Genomic DNA, 15,580 nt, shown 5'->3' on the forward strand with positions numbered 1-15,580 from the left:
TTATTCTGTCAAGAAACAATGTGATAGGTAAGTACTTGAGTATAAAAATGATAATCGTACAAACTCGCATAAACACTAACGCTGCGTACTCTTATCGACATTTACAAACTATTATAATTAATTTGCATGTGTTGAAAAAGTATAAAAAAAGTTCTGCATAAAACGGAGATTTCCTTCTTGTTTGTAAAGTTGACAGATGTGGTATTTGGAAAATTACTTGTAACCTTTGGGCAGAAAATAACGTTAGTGGGGCGGGCGCTTATTAACTGGAAGAAGCAGGATGGGAAGCCTCCAGCCAGATGGGCAGTTGATCTGGTGAAATCCTTAAAAACCTGTGTACGGTAGTGGACCAAAAACAAAAAAAAAACAAGCAATCAAGCAATCTCTCATACTCATTGACGAATGTTAAGCTAACCTTAGTTGATTAGTATTAATGACAAAGTACTAACCTGAGGTTATTTATACTCCTAATTATAAGAAGGATATGTTGAACCAGTAAAGAATATCGGACTCTACCCTGCAGTGACAAAAACAAGTCACGCTTTATTCACAGCGCTAACGAACGTTCATAAACAAATCTACTCATGGCAATCCTTTGTCTTCTTCCATTTGCAACGGATAGCGTCAATTAATTTCCTTCAAATGTGTAACAATAGATGCATAAGATGGGTTTAATGATCAGCTGCCCTAAAAATTGTTCTCATATTTATTTAGACTTCCGAAAATATTGTGTTATATTTTAAATAAAATTACAAGTTTTTTTGATAATAAGTAGAATTTATACAATATGATTTATATGAAATGTCAATAATTAACAATTACATCTACGAACACAAATACACAAATTACATGAGGTAACTATTAGTCAACCCCGTTCGTTATCGCTCCCGGTGCAAGAGTACCCATAATGCTGACGGCATTACCCCGCTGCACGCTGGATGGCTATGGACAGCCTCAAGAATAAGAATTTTAACACTTTATGAACTTTGTATTACAAGGCTAAGAAAACATATTTTTTTAAATATGGGCATTTTTATTTTATTTGTTGTGTTTTAAAAAGGGTTACACATCAGAATACCTAAAATATTGGTATATCAATGATGGTTTTTGTGGACACGACACAACACTGAACATGTATTCGAATAACGACGAATGCAAATTTTATACAAATTGTGTGTCTGATAGGTGGTCCTCGTATATCGGGTTCGATAAGTGCTAGTAAGGTAAGGCCATTTACAGTGTATTCCTAGACCACATAGGTACACTCTTATATTTTATTCTACCAATAGTAACTAATGTATTACACGCGTATATCCTAACCGAAAAAACTGAACCACACACTGGATTCCTTTGGGGTGCATCCGGGATTTTAACGTTATCAAAATAAAGAGAAAGTGGCGAACTAGCGGTATGGCATCATTGTCTTTAGCAAAAGACCTTGCGTGCAGCCGAACCATTGGTATATGAGGATTATATATTATAATTTGTTACAATCATATTCAAAGCAAAGTTTCCAAGATACATATGTTAAAAACCGAAAAATGGAACCTTTTTACCCCCAGCTCAGAGGCTACGGCCCGGCCGGGGACTTGATATGTTTACCTCCTAACATTTCCCTCTATACCTTCTTATTGATAGCCTATTTGTATTTAAAATAACTAATATTTATTTTATACTATTTAGTATTTACTTAAAATAACATACCTTCCCAAAAGCTGCTGTCAAACGTTGCTTTTCGATCGCTTGTTTCGTTTTCTATTACGGCTGGTTTCCTGGAACAAAAGTAAAATAACTTTGAATTTTTTGTACAATAAATGGCTTTAAAAAAAACGATAAAACTATAAAAAATATTTAAATGAGTACTCATTCAATATTCGCTCAAAGACTCGTACTTAGGCACAGGAGACACAAACGACGACTGCGTGTAAATATGTACCTACTACTAAGTCATTATTGTATCAAATTACTAATGATTAAACTTTAATGACATAAAATGATACCTTACATCATACATCGATACGTGACTAATAAATACAGACCTACCAGATACTGCGCTCAGCTAATAGATCAGGTGTTAAGTACTCATTCTGACTTAATTAAGTAGGTATTGTCTTGTAGAGCCAAGCTTCTAACTCTACAAGCCCTAACTTCACAAACTCTACACTGCTCTACACCTTAGTCAAAATATGTGGCTTGGCCTTTTCGCTTCTCTTTTCTCAATCTTTTATACAATCTGTTTTTTACTGTTTTCCCATACAAACTTCAACCCCCTTTTCCCCACTAACACACTTTTCCACCCCCTTTTCACCCTTTCGGGGTGATTTTGGGGTTGAAACTATTTTTATTTTATATCTTTCCCCATAACAAAAACTATCTACATACTAACTTTCACCTAAATCGGTTCAGCGGTTATTGCTTCCCCATACAAAATTCCACCATCTTTTCACCCCCTTAAGGGCAAAAAATTTCAAGTTTTTGATTATTTTTTTTGTTGTTTGTGTACATACCAAATTTCAGCTTCCTAGGACTTCATACCAAATACTATCTAGACTATCTTACATACCAAATTTCAGCTTCCTAGAGGTTTTGATAATCATCAATGATTGAGTGAGTGACGAAATCGGGTTTTTTTTAGATATGAATAGATATGAAAAAAGTATAAGAGCTATGCAATTGAAAATTTTTATGCTTAATAAGTCCACTATAGTCCCTAGTATTTTGTTTATCTAGTATAATCCAAACCCAAGTTATGAGGGCTCAAAAAACGACGAAGCGCTTCGAGAAAAGGTAGCTAGTGCCCTTGCGCTTCGCTTTGCTCGTCTTGGCGCGTGCCCCCAGATACTCGTACTTTGAAATCTTCAAAAACGAAGGTTGAGTTATCTGAATAAGTACTAGTAAAATTTAACATTCACATACCTAATACAATGTCATTATATTGTATTATTGTATAATATATAACATACATATCTATCAACTTTTTTTACTCGCATTTATTTATAATTAATAGGTGTGTTAACGCGTAGCAATAGATTACAAGTGTACGGTTATATTGAGACTGATTGTATGATGTTATAAATTAGTAGTCAATTAAAAACCCTGGTTATCACGAGTGCATTACTTCACAAGTCTATTAGCTTTAGAATTTATTCGGCACCGATATTTTGTAACGAGACATTATTAACAGTAGCGAAGTTACTTAAAGTATATAGTTATCTGGACGCCTAGTCGCGTAAACGACGGAGGCGCGCTTTTAATCCTGCATTGCAGTGATTTATAGCAATTGTGTGTAAGTGTCCAATTTCTGTAATAGCGACAATTAGCGGGCGGCGGTGGCGCGCCGCTGCTGCTGACTGCGCGAGCGCACTCTGCTACAGCAGGCCTAACACCATAAAAGCGTACCTATTAATTAACTTTTTGCAATAACAGATTTATCGCACGTGCGGCATTCAATCAATAATTGCACTTCCCGTTCTCCTAATAAAAACTCTAATACCCCATTTGTACCCCATAGAAAAAGGTTTTCGAGACAAACCGCATTCACGTACCTAATGGGTGACCTGTGTGCTAAATCCCATGTACATCTATATCTATTCAGTATTTTTTGGGAGGAGAAAAAGTTAAAATCTTCCATATATTTTCGGATTTGTATAATTCTCACTCTCCAATCTAGGCTCCTCCTTATATAAGGTTTTTCCGGTCAATTTGTCTAGCTTATAATTCGCATTTAGAGGTCTCTAAAAACATATTTATAGTCAAAACATTGTAAAATTTTGTTCTCATGACATCTAAATTGTTGCTTAACCATTTTGCTCAGGCAGTGGTTATTAGCTAGTCTTGAACCTCTATTATCAGTATTGCAGTTGGCCTACTGTACCGCTTTGTCAAGCCTGCGGCCGGTCGACACACCGCCCTTCCATTATCTGCACTTCACCACCACTATTTACACATTTATTAGAGCTTCACAGAAACCATACTTTACGGCGATTTACATCGCATCAAGGCTAAGAGCTTCATTACAATGACAGGCTACTCCTTATTAAAGACACCTGCCCCTTATATTCGTTGGAAATGTCCGAATGATTTATTTTAAGTCAACAAGAAAGATCAAGCTTTTCGATCCTATAGAAAGAATCCGGTTTTAGTGGTTGCTTCGCGCTTAACCAGAATTGTTACTAGACCTAGGTAGGTCCCTATATAGCAAAAGAACATGGCAATAAAGGAGTTTCATTGGCAATTATACCTACTTGTAACGAAAACATACTTAAAGTAGACTTTCCCACGAATCGAAAACATTATTTATTGATGTCGACTTAAATTATCGGTTATATGCGATTCGTCCGCATTCTTGTCCAATAATTTTAAAGAATTGTATAAAAAGTGGCTAACTGAGGATTGGTGAATTGCTCACGTTTTAGTTTTGTGCAGGGTATTAAGTCAACTACTTATGCCCCAATTCCCTAAAGCCTAATAGGACGTGTTTGAGGTTTTGAGAGCTATGGTCAGTCGTAACCCCGTTTACCAGTTATGTGCGATCGATCGTGCATAATGCATTTCAAAATAGTTTACCACTGCACTTAAATCTAGATTAGGTAATAAAATACCTGAGCCACAAGTTCTAGTTAAAATCAGTTTGAGATATAGTAATGCATGGCACACAAAGTCAATTGCCAGCTTGACTCTACCTAGGACTTAAATCGTGAGGCTCATGCCATTTCATGAAATCATAAAAAGCGCAGGTAAATTTATGCAAATTGACAACATTTAAGTCACGTTTACGGACATACGTACTGGCATGAATATAATTATCCTCCAAGATCTATTTCAAACTAAAATTCCGCTAAACAATAACATACAGAGCAGGCTATTACGTAAAATGTAAGCAAAACTGCTATCGAAATGTCAGGGACCGCCTGCTCGTTGTTAGGCTAGATTCAGAACGGCAGACTTCGCCTGAACACAACGCACTGGCAAATGTCGCTCACCTTGCTTGTCTCACACTCACAACACTTTGTGCCGACTACCGAGGCCGGGTTACCGCTTCACGACTGGCGTGTTAAAGACAGGTACACGGTGGCAGTAAAAAGTTCTGTATTTATTTAAAAGATAGAAAATAAATGCAGGTAAGTAAATATCATCTTGCTGTAAGTGCCTATTTAAAATCTTTTTATCATTCCTAATAGTCTCGTAGTTACTCCAAGGAGTAAACTATTTCGACAAGTAGTTGATATAGTCGTAAATTATTGTTATATCAAACTTTTTTTATGATTTTGTGCACATTAAGATTAAATATCATATACCGAATTACCGATCCTTACTCGGTCTGGCTCGCGTCCGTTTTAAAGTTACTGAAAACGAACTATAAATTGTATATACAGATGTCAATCACAATGAAAAAATCAACGATACGTCCCAACATAAAAAAAGGATAAATATATTAACATTTACTGAAAACGCATTCTAAAATACAAATGTATGTATGTAAAAAAAAAAATTAAGTTCGTGTAATCGCTTAATCGTTCATTTATTCGTGCCACTTTCCTATAAAACATAACAAAACAAAAACAAACTTAATCTTTTAATTCATGTTATTTTTAGGGTTCCGTACCTCAAAAGGAAAAAACGGACCCCTTATAAGGATCACTTTGTTGTCCGTCCGTCTGTCTGTCAAGACCCTTTATCTCAGGAACGCGTATCGAGTTGAAATTTAAACCAATTGAATCTGCTGTAAAAAGTTAGCGTAAAAAAAGATAGATTTCGACATAATTTTAAAACTAACAACACGGGACTTAATCGCGTACAAACTTATGTTTATTTATGGCCTGACGTTTCGAACGTGACGTTACGTTCGTGGTCACAGGTAGACTGGCGAGGAATTGTATCAACATCTACTTGCCGCGCGGGTTTTGCGAACTACCCGCACTTGATCTTGATTATTATTTTGCTACAGTCGGGACCAAACCACTGGATTGAGCTCCATAATCCCAAAGTCCTCTCAACGGAACGTCGTTACTACAGCAGGAAGGTACGTGAAGCAATTGAAATCAGAAAACATCGAAATTTCAATCAAAATGAGGGACAGGGGATTTCGTCTTCGTGGAATCCAGTAATTAGCAAATGTAAGGGGGAAAAAACATCCCACCACATACCATCGGATGTTGTGAGTGTTGTGTGTAGGCAAAGTGACAACCCTAGCGTACAAGTTAATAATCAAGATCAAGTGCGGGTAGTTCGCAAAACCCGCGCGGCAAGAAGATGTTGATACAATTCCTCGCCAGTCTGCCTGTGACCACGAACGTAACGTCACGTTCGAAACGTCAGGCCATAAATAAACGTAAGTTTGTACGCGATTAAGTCCCGTGTTAGTTTTAAAATTATGAGTGAAAATCGTGTTAGTTTAAATCAGTAGATTTCGACATTTTCGACACTGAAGGAAATCAAAACTTATAAGGTACTTCCCGTTGACCTAGAACTATGAAATTTGGCAAATAATTTATCGTCTTATACTACAAGTAAGTACAGGGGAAACAAAACTCAAAACTATAAATTTGTAAAAAATAAGATAAAAAATAAAATAAGAAATCAGTTAAATTTATTCGGAACCCTCGGTGGGCGAGTCCGACTCGCACTTGTCCGGTTTTTCTGTTCATGTTTTAATTTAGAACCAACTTTACAGAGTGTAGGTTTGTGTGTGCAAAGTTAATTTATACGCACGTTAGGACGAAAGCCAAAAGGATGTGTTGAATCGTCATGTTTTGCTTTACTTCGTATATGCTGATGCACGTTAGAGGTGCCTATTCTTGGAAGCTCAGTTTTATAGCCTTCTACTCTCCGAGAGAAATAAGCACTTTATAGGCAATTTTATGCTTTGAGGTAGGATAGGAACGAACTTAATGTGTATACTTTACCTAAACACTGCTGCTGGGTAGGACTATAATTAGCTCCGGGTCTTTGTACTCTATTTTGGCATTATTCCTTAATTTTAAATACAGCTATTTTACGACAATATCTAATGTACTACGGCTAAAACTAATCTGGGGGCACGGTAGTGTATCGTAGTTCTTGTAGTAACGAAACGGCCAAGCCACATATTATGACTAAGGTGTAGTTTGTGAAGTTAGGTCTTGTAGAGTTAGAAGCTTGGCTCTACAAGAGATCTGATAACTTTTTGACAGTGCGAGCCTTATGGTTTCGTCTTGGCAACATTTTACATGAAAATGTTTTTGGTGGACTAATATCTTCTGTAAGAAGAGCAGTCATAGCAATCTTTACCTACTACTACTATATTCGGTGTAGATATACGGTTATGGATTGAATCTTAAAACATAGGTACTCTTACATACATTCCAACAACACCGGGGTGCAGACTCTCATTTAGTACCGTGTTTTTCCGTGACTGTATATTTTATGTTAACAACTAAGTATTCGGTTCGGAAATGTTGCACTACAGGCTGCGTAGCCAACATGCTAATCGTTAACGCTCCGTAGCGAATGAAACGCAACTGTCTCTGTCGCACTAATATGAAAGAGTGATAGAGGGAGATGACTACGTTACGCCACGGAGCGTTAACGATTGGCACGTTGGCTAAGCACACAGGAGTTACAATCTCTAGTACCTCGCTGGCTGCCAGGCTAATGCTAATTCAGGATAAAACATTTTCCATTAGCATCTGTATGAATGCATAATTTGTGAAATAGTCAAAGTACACACAACATGCCCTTAGTTGATGAAATTTGAACGAAGTTCTGATTATCCGACAGACGTCGAATGAGGTAAGTTATACCTTATACTTACACGTGTAACTTTAACGTCTCCGTTCTAGGTGCCCTAGCGAAATTCATTGGCCAGATTGTTGTGTTAGGTAATTTGTTCGTCCATACTCTGATATTGATATATGTTCTAACTTAAAGCTGTCGTTCTTTTTACAACTGTTTTGCTAGTAAAAACTATGATACTGTGTATGCAGAACATGGGTAAATTTAGATACCCAGTAACCGAACCGGCCTTTTAATTACGGTTGTAAGTGCCTTGGAGCAAATTTCCGAGGCACAATACACCAGCAACGAGGCACGGCGTGTTTAATCAAAAGGCAGAATTGAGAGCATCTCGCTGGACGCGAGCCGAAGCCTAACCTAGGCTAACCGCGTCGTGACCGTCCACCCCGCCCCTCTCCCCGAGAGGCCCTTTGCCAGAGGCCTGCCATGCAATGTTCGGTACAAATATACAAAATATGTAATATTGCAGACTAACTATTGATACTACGGAAATAGTCTTGAAACTGTATGGAAAATAATATTGTCTTCGGTTACCGCGATAGTTACTCATGAAATAAAACTATGAAAACGGATTATATCGCGTATATTACATACCCAGAATGCTGCGCGAGGCCATTGAGATTAAGAAATATCCAAACTTTAATAGGGAAGATGGCTTTTCTCTACCACCAGCTTGGGATCCTGTAGTCCATCTGATAAAGGAGCAAGCGAGACATAGACTGTGAGACCTTAGTGTTGGATGATGCTGGATATTCTGATGTTTTGAAAAGATGTGTCCCGCCGAGTTTGTTGCCGGTCCCATATTGGGATACCCTCCTACAATTTAGGAGGGAATTAAATCTTCTCGGGTCCGTGGTGTAGGGTTGGAGCCGGCGTAGTTTTTATCGCGTATATATATATATATATATATATCTTTACTTGAAAAATAATTATAGTGTATAACTAGCCTTATGAACCGATTTTGCATGTACAACCAGCCTTAAAGTTTGTAGTCTATGATTGTTCATTATTTTAGTATGTGGGTATTTTTGCACTTTGTAATTTTTCCTCAGTCACCCGTTGACCACGAACGCTGTAAAGAGTTCGAAACGTCGGGATGTATTATAAATTCAATATACGCGATATAATCCGTTTTCATAGTTTTATTTCATGTATGGAAAATAGTTCCTAATACATCATTATTAACCATCAGAACACTTTTTGTATAGAGATGTGGTGTACTCGTATCATTGTTTCGTTGTTCAACGATGCTTCAAAACATTAGTTTTTGTCTAACGACCTCAAAAGTATTAAAAGGAAACAATTCCATAGGTAGACCGGTACATAGGCTTCCTGCTCCCTGTGCGTTTTTTATTGTGACTGTTCTATAACTGATAAATGGGTCCGGGTACGTATGGACATACCTACCTATAATAGTGTTCACATTATTCCGTTTCTGTACCCAAAAGTTAAGAACATTGGTGATACATATGCCCACAATACTGATCCACAACAATTAGCCTCATGCATGAAGTTTATATTTGAACGAAATATGTTTTATTCGGATGTTTGTTATCGTTATATCATGTTACAAATGCATTTCCGTTTTTAAATTACCATTTAATTACTTAAAATTATAAATAAAAAGTACAAAAATTTGCCCGCGAAAAGTTAGTGAGCGAAACGCTCGAAACGCCACGTGACGTCACGCGTTCGACAGATTAGTGTCATTAGTAGCAAACGTCAGTTGGACCGCCCAACGTGTGACGTCATCACGCTCTGTCGAATTCGCGCCAAAAATTATAAGCGTTTCAACCGCTCAAAAATTTTCAACATTTTAAATATTTTTTAATAAAATAATGTTAAGGTTTACAAAAGTATTTTTATCATTTCCGGTGTTCCAACGATATAAATTATGAATCCAAAAATAAAAATAAATTCATGCATGGAGCTAATTGTGTACTCGTAACTCGTACAGTCAACATCCGCAATTAACTTCGTCAATCAATTAATGTTAATATTTATGTGAAAGAAAGAAAGAAAGAAAGAAAAAGCATTTATTAGCACAACATAACAAGACTAAAACTAGAAATAATTAAACAGAATGAGGTTGCGCTAAATGGTCCTTACTCAGCTTGGTGTCACGGTGTGAGCCAACATGGCACACTCTGCGACGCTGATTTTCAGTAAGGCCCAGTAGATGGACTAGTAAACACAATGTAAAAAATAAATAAGGGAAAGCTTAAATACAAATAACAATCAAATTACTTAATTAAAATTAGCCTATACCTAAGTCTTATGAATGTTTGTGTGTATGTATGTATGTAAGTGTCTATGCGATTTGTGTGTGAGTGACTGAGTGTGCACGGTTGCCTAAGTGTTGCATTTTTGCTTAGCCAGTATGAATTTACGGAGGTGAATTTTAAAGGTGGACACGGTTTTCGAATTACGTACTGGTGGTGGCAAATCATTCCAACACTTGGTGGCAGCGAAACGAAAGCTGCCACGGAAGGCAACCGTGCGGTGTGGAGGAAAAGTGAGTCGTGATGCGTGTCTTATGGCGCGCTGCGAGAAGTTAAGCTTGTCATGTAGGTACGAGGGTTCTTTATTTTTTATGACTCCAAACAACAATGTGGAAAAGTGTAGATGTCTACGTGAATTCATATTTAGGAGATCGTGCTGGTTTAAAAACGGCGAAACATGTGCTCGTCGTGGGACAGGGAAACAAAACCGTGCACATGCGTTTTGTACTCGCTGCAGTACCTTTTTTGTCTTAGCTAGTAAACACTCGCCAAACACTACATCAGCATAATTTAATTTCGACAGAATAAGGGTATCACATAATTTGATGCGCATATCAACAGACAAACACTCGCGAATCCCGTACAGCACTTTAAGCCGATAGAAGCAGTTACGCATAGTTTCAGAAATATGTTTTTCGAACCTTAGACATTCATCCATCACAAGACCCAGGTTTCGAGTTTCAACGACTCTTTCTAGAGGAGCGCCTTTTATAGAAACTACAGGATCAAGTGCTGCAACTTTATCAATTTGCTTCCGTGTGCCTAGCAACATGAATTTTGATTTTGATGGGTTCAAGTGTAGAATATTTTGGCCACACCACCTGTTTATGTTATTTAAATCGTCATTTAGGTTTTGTACAGCCGCACTGGTATCATTTACTTTAAACGACGCATACAACTGTATATCATCCGCATATATATGATAGTTGCAGTGTTTTATGTGATTGATGACATCTGCACTATATAAGCTAAACAGGATGGGTCCCAAAATCGAGCCTTGAGGAACACCTCTGGTGACCGGCAGGGTTCTAGAAACCATCTCTGTGCCATCATCATTACAAATTTTAACATACTGTTTACGACCGCTGAGATAACTGTGAAACCACTTCAATGATAAATTGTCAAACCCGTAGAAAGCCATTTTAGATAGGAGGAGAGAGGTATCAATTGTGTCAAATGCGCGTGAGAAATCAAGCAGGACCAGTAATGTAGTCTCGCCAGCATCTTGTGCAGCCAAAATATCATCTACAACATCTAGGAGAGCGGTTGCAGTGCTTCGAGACTTCCTAAAGCCTGATTGTTTTTTCGGCAAGATGTTGTTTGCCTCAAGGTAGTCCGTCATTTGCATGCAAACTACCTTTTCCATTATTTTTGATATGACAGGAAGTATGCTAATGGGACGAAGATCTTTGTAGTCATTGGGATTCTGGTTTTTAGGAATTGGTTTTACGACTGCCACTTTCCACTGCTCAGGGAATGTACCAGTCTCTAATGAGTTATTGACAATGGTTGTGATTGCTGCTAAGGATTCAGGTAAAGTAAGCGAAATCATACTAATATTGAGACCATCGTGACCTTGTGCGTTTGTTGTAATTGATTTAATTAAATTTAATACTAATGTTTCACTTACGGGCTTCAGTCTGAAAATATGCGAGTCAAATCTGTGAAACTCATAGAATGTCAAAAGGGATATACTAACATCATTATTACACGGAAGGTTCAAAAAGTTTTCGTTAATTTTTTCAGGGTTACTGAGATGGGATGGCAACTGGGAGTCATTTTTTTTAAAGTTTGCAACATTATTTTTTATGTTTTTCCATAATTTACGGGGGTTTTTCATAAAATTTATATTTCGATTAAAATAGGCCGTTTTTTCGCGATGCATTGCAACGCTAACTATTCGTTTTAATTCTTTATAATATTTTATATGCGCATCTAATTTCGTCAGTTTGCTTCTAGAGTGCGCGTCATCACGTAGTTTCATCATCTCCTTAATAGTAAAGGTGATCCACGGATAGGATTGATCTTTAACATAGGTTCGTCTGATAGGAGCATGGACATCAAAAAGCAAAAGTAGGTGCGTATTGAGGGCCTCCACCATTTCGGACACATTACCCTTCATGCAACTTTCCAATGCATTGGTAATAGTGATGATATCTTCATTAAAATTTTCCTCTTTTATATCCATGTGTTTACAGTAATGATGATAACTGATATAACGAACACATACATATTGCATACATATTGACATATTGCTTTGATGACTTCGACTTAGACTCTTCAAAGCCTAAATCGTAATAAAAGTAGGAAAAACTATGCTTTCGACAAAATAAATATTGTGTTGCTAGTGAATGCATCGCCTTACATACATATTGCATACATATTGACATATTGCTTTGATGACTGACTTAGACTCTTCAAAGCCTAAATCGTAATAAAAGTAGGAAAAACTATGCTTTCGACAAAATAAATATTGTGTTGCTAGTGAATGCATCGCCTTGCAACTCGCCAAGCGGCGCGCGCCCCGACTTTTTAAGCCTTCACGTCACTATTCAGTTACACATCGAAAGTACGTGTCTCATTACTACATACTTAAACCTTCCTTCGCTGAACCGGTTAGTCAACCAGTGCTCAGGAACCTTCCCTTCCCTTTATTCAATTAAACTAGTACTAAGGTCAAACCTATTGAAGCGGTATCTGATCAGAACGACAGAAGAATGTTGTGCTATAATAGGTAGTAAGTAGTATTAGTATCATTAGTATAGGTATAGGTATCATTACTTTAGCCTTCTTTCGTCATATATTTTTTTGCTTACCTGCGAAACAGACTTGCCTTGTACAAGAACTAGTAGGAACTACATATATTTAGGTAGGTACCTAAATGATGAGCCGTTTTTTCCATAGAAAAAGTGCAAAACATCGCGTCATTAGGTACAGTCACCATCAGATATATCGGAGCGGCCGAGGTGCTCACAAATATCTGAACACGCACATAACGCCTTGACAATAGATGCGTGTTCAGATATTTGTGAGCACCTCGGCCGCTCCGATATATCTGATGGCGACTGTACTGTAAAGGGGTAAACCGTTCCTGTGCCTACTTATAAGGCAGAGGTGAAAAATCTAATGACAGTGAAACTATAGTTGCGTTATTCATACCCAATCGTCTGTCAAATATAAATAACCGTTGATAATCGTTTCTCGCTATGCATCATTTAGACATTTCTGTTTGTTAGAAAGAGATCAAATTTAACAAAAGTTTGTAAAAGGCTGCTAAGTTCTATGAATAAGGGGTTAAGTATATAATACTGGTAAACAGCGGTGACAAGTAGACGCAAATGGAGACAGGTTTTTAAAAGAAGGACATTTTTATAATCATGTTGTTGTACTTATATGGTTTTCTTTCTAGATTTCATTGTTAATATAACATTTTAGATATCGCATCCAAAAACTAAGAGGAAAACTTAACAGTCAAGTTTTTATCTCCGTTCCATCTGTCCGAATCGCTCACTGGAAAAATCGCCGGGAATACGAAACGGCAAATCAAATCAAAATTGCTGCCAGAAGAGCTATCTATCACAAAGATATTGCAAAAGTTTGATGGACACATATTGCATCCGTAAAGATCGCAGCTGCTGTCTACAGGAGTATCTCTGACTTGAAAATGTATTTATTATGAATGGTACTTCCACGTAGATTTCCAAATTATTAAATTCAGATTTTAATAAAATGAAAAGACAAACCAGAATTTGTTTAGGCAGGAACGACTCAATTTTTATATTCCAATAAACTGATGTTACAATGAGATAGATTTTTATTCTAGAAAGTTTCTAGACTAGTATTTTTTATACAGTTTATATAGTATTTTTGGTGTTTGACGATCCTTTTGTGAATTCTTATTATTAAGTTTGACATATCTATAGGTATAATAATTCAATGTTTTAAAGAATAATAATAACTGCATCAATAAATTGCTCTGATATATTTAGATTAAGGTAATATTTAAAACTTGACAATTTAAAAGTGCTTGTTGCTAGGCCTATTTGAATAAAGAATATTAAAAAAAAATACACATAAGTACACCTACTGTAGGCGTAGGGTAATTGTAGGTCCTTAATCGTCCTAATCTAACTAGCAAATTGCTCCGTGGCATGGTGACAAGGTGTAAGTGTATAATCTTTAAAATACGCCACACGATCATACATTTTGTCAGCATCATATGAATATAATAATAAAATTATGACATTCATTAACGGTACAAAAACCGTTCAAAATACTGCAGTAGAACTTTTTTCACATACTACTTAATTAAAAAACCTCATATAAAGTTACGTTTCATAAAAATAGAAACAGCAAAATGGGTTCGTTAAAATAAAAAGCAACGAGATTAATAAAATGTTATTGGTGCTGTCGAAACGTGGAGGGTGCCGGATGCTGAGTGGTGAAGGGGAGTAGGTGGAGATCGCCTCGTGACATGGACCATAACATAAAACGTATGGCACAATTCGACTTGTTTTAACTATTAACACATTCATATGGCGACTATGATAACCAACAGTCTGTGTTGGCCATCAAATGCGAAAAAACCTTTCGCTCTAGACTGGAGAATTTGTAGGCCACCAAACGAAGACCAAACATTGCCAATCGGGGAAAATAATTCGTGTATAAACCAATTTTGGCATAGTTGTAGGAAATGGTGTAATAAACAACATACTAAAAGTACCGAAGGGTGAGGGTGAAGCTAACGGGTAGGGGGGTATTTTAGGGTCTCTTTTTATAGTTTTTCGTAAATAACTCATAGCAAAAAATAGTAGTACGTAAATCTCTATATAAAATTTTCTACAAAATAAATATACAGGATACAGGTGTCGCAAAAATACCACATCAAACTGACACGGGAGGTAGGACACCCTAAGAGAAGGGTACGCTACTATTAGTACATATGTTGTTTAATACACCATTCCCTACAACTATGCCAAAATTTGCTTATACACGAATTATTTCCCCTGTATTTCCTTCGTTTGATGGCCTATTGGTACTTATTTCGTTTCTTTTCGAATACAAGCATACTGTAAAATTATCCTTGTTGAAATATCAAAAATACTAAAAATTGACTGTTAAATGTTTCATGATTGGTGCGGTTACTATAATAGTATTTTCAGGTAGAAGCGGCTATTTTGACACACAACACGTGATTAAAATGATTCTCAAATATGACTTCTAAGCGGCACGGCAGCAAAATAACTTTTAAATGCGATGAACCGTTAATAGTTATTTGTTTTTTTTTACAAGGGGGCAAATTTGTTGTTTAACCTCTCGTGCTAATATTGATACCCGAGCAAGCAAAAGATTCCAAAAATTCAATTTGAGAAATGGAATCTTGAGCGCTGCAAGGGTTTCAACGCACAAGGGTTAAACAAATTTTGCCATCGAGTGAAACACATTTTTTTTACCACACCAACACAAGGAAAATACTAACTGTAAAATATCAAACTAAATCAAAGCAAATCAATTAAATTAATGTT

The 15,580-nt window shown here is 36.8% G+C and overlaps 1 protein-coding gene across 1 annotated transcript in view; it reads right to left on the reverse strand.

Annotated features, from left to right (window-relative positions):
• LOC134755834 (uncharacterized) overlaps positions 1-15,580 on the reverse strand; it is a 77,733-nt gene that overhangs the window by 17,481 nt on the left and 44,672 nt on the right. The window contains exon 3 of the mRNA XM_063692447.1: positions 1,705-1,772. Within this exon, the coding sequence (XP_063548517.1) occupies positions 1,705-1,772 (68 nt within the window). The remainder of the gene's footprint in view (positions 1-1,704; positions 1,773-15,580) is intronic.

The sequence above is a fragment of the Cydia strobilella genome, chromosome 3, assembly GCF_947568885.1.
Source record: "Cydia strobilella chromosome 3, ilCydStro3.1, whole genome shotgun sequence".
NCBI lineage: Eukaryota > Metazoa > Arthropoda > Insecta > Lepidoptera > Tortricidae > Cydia > Cydia strobilella.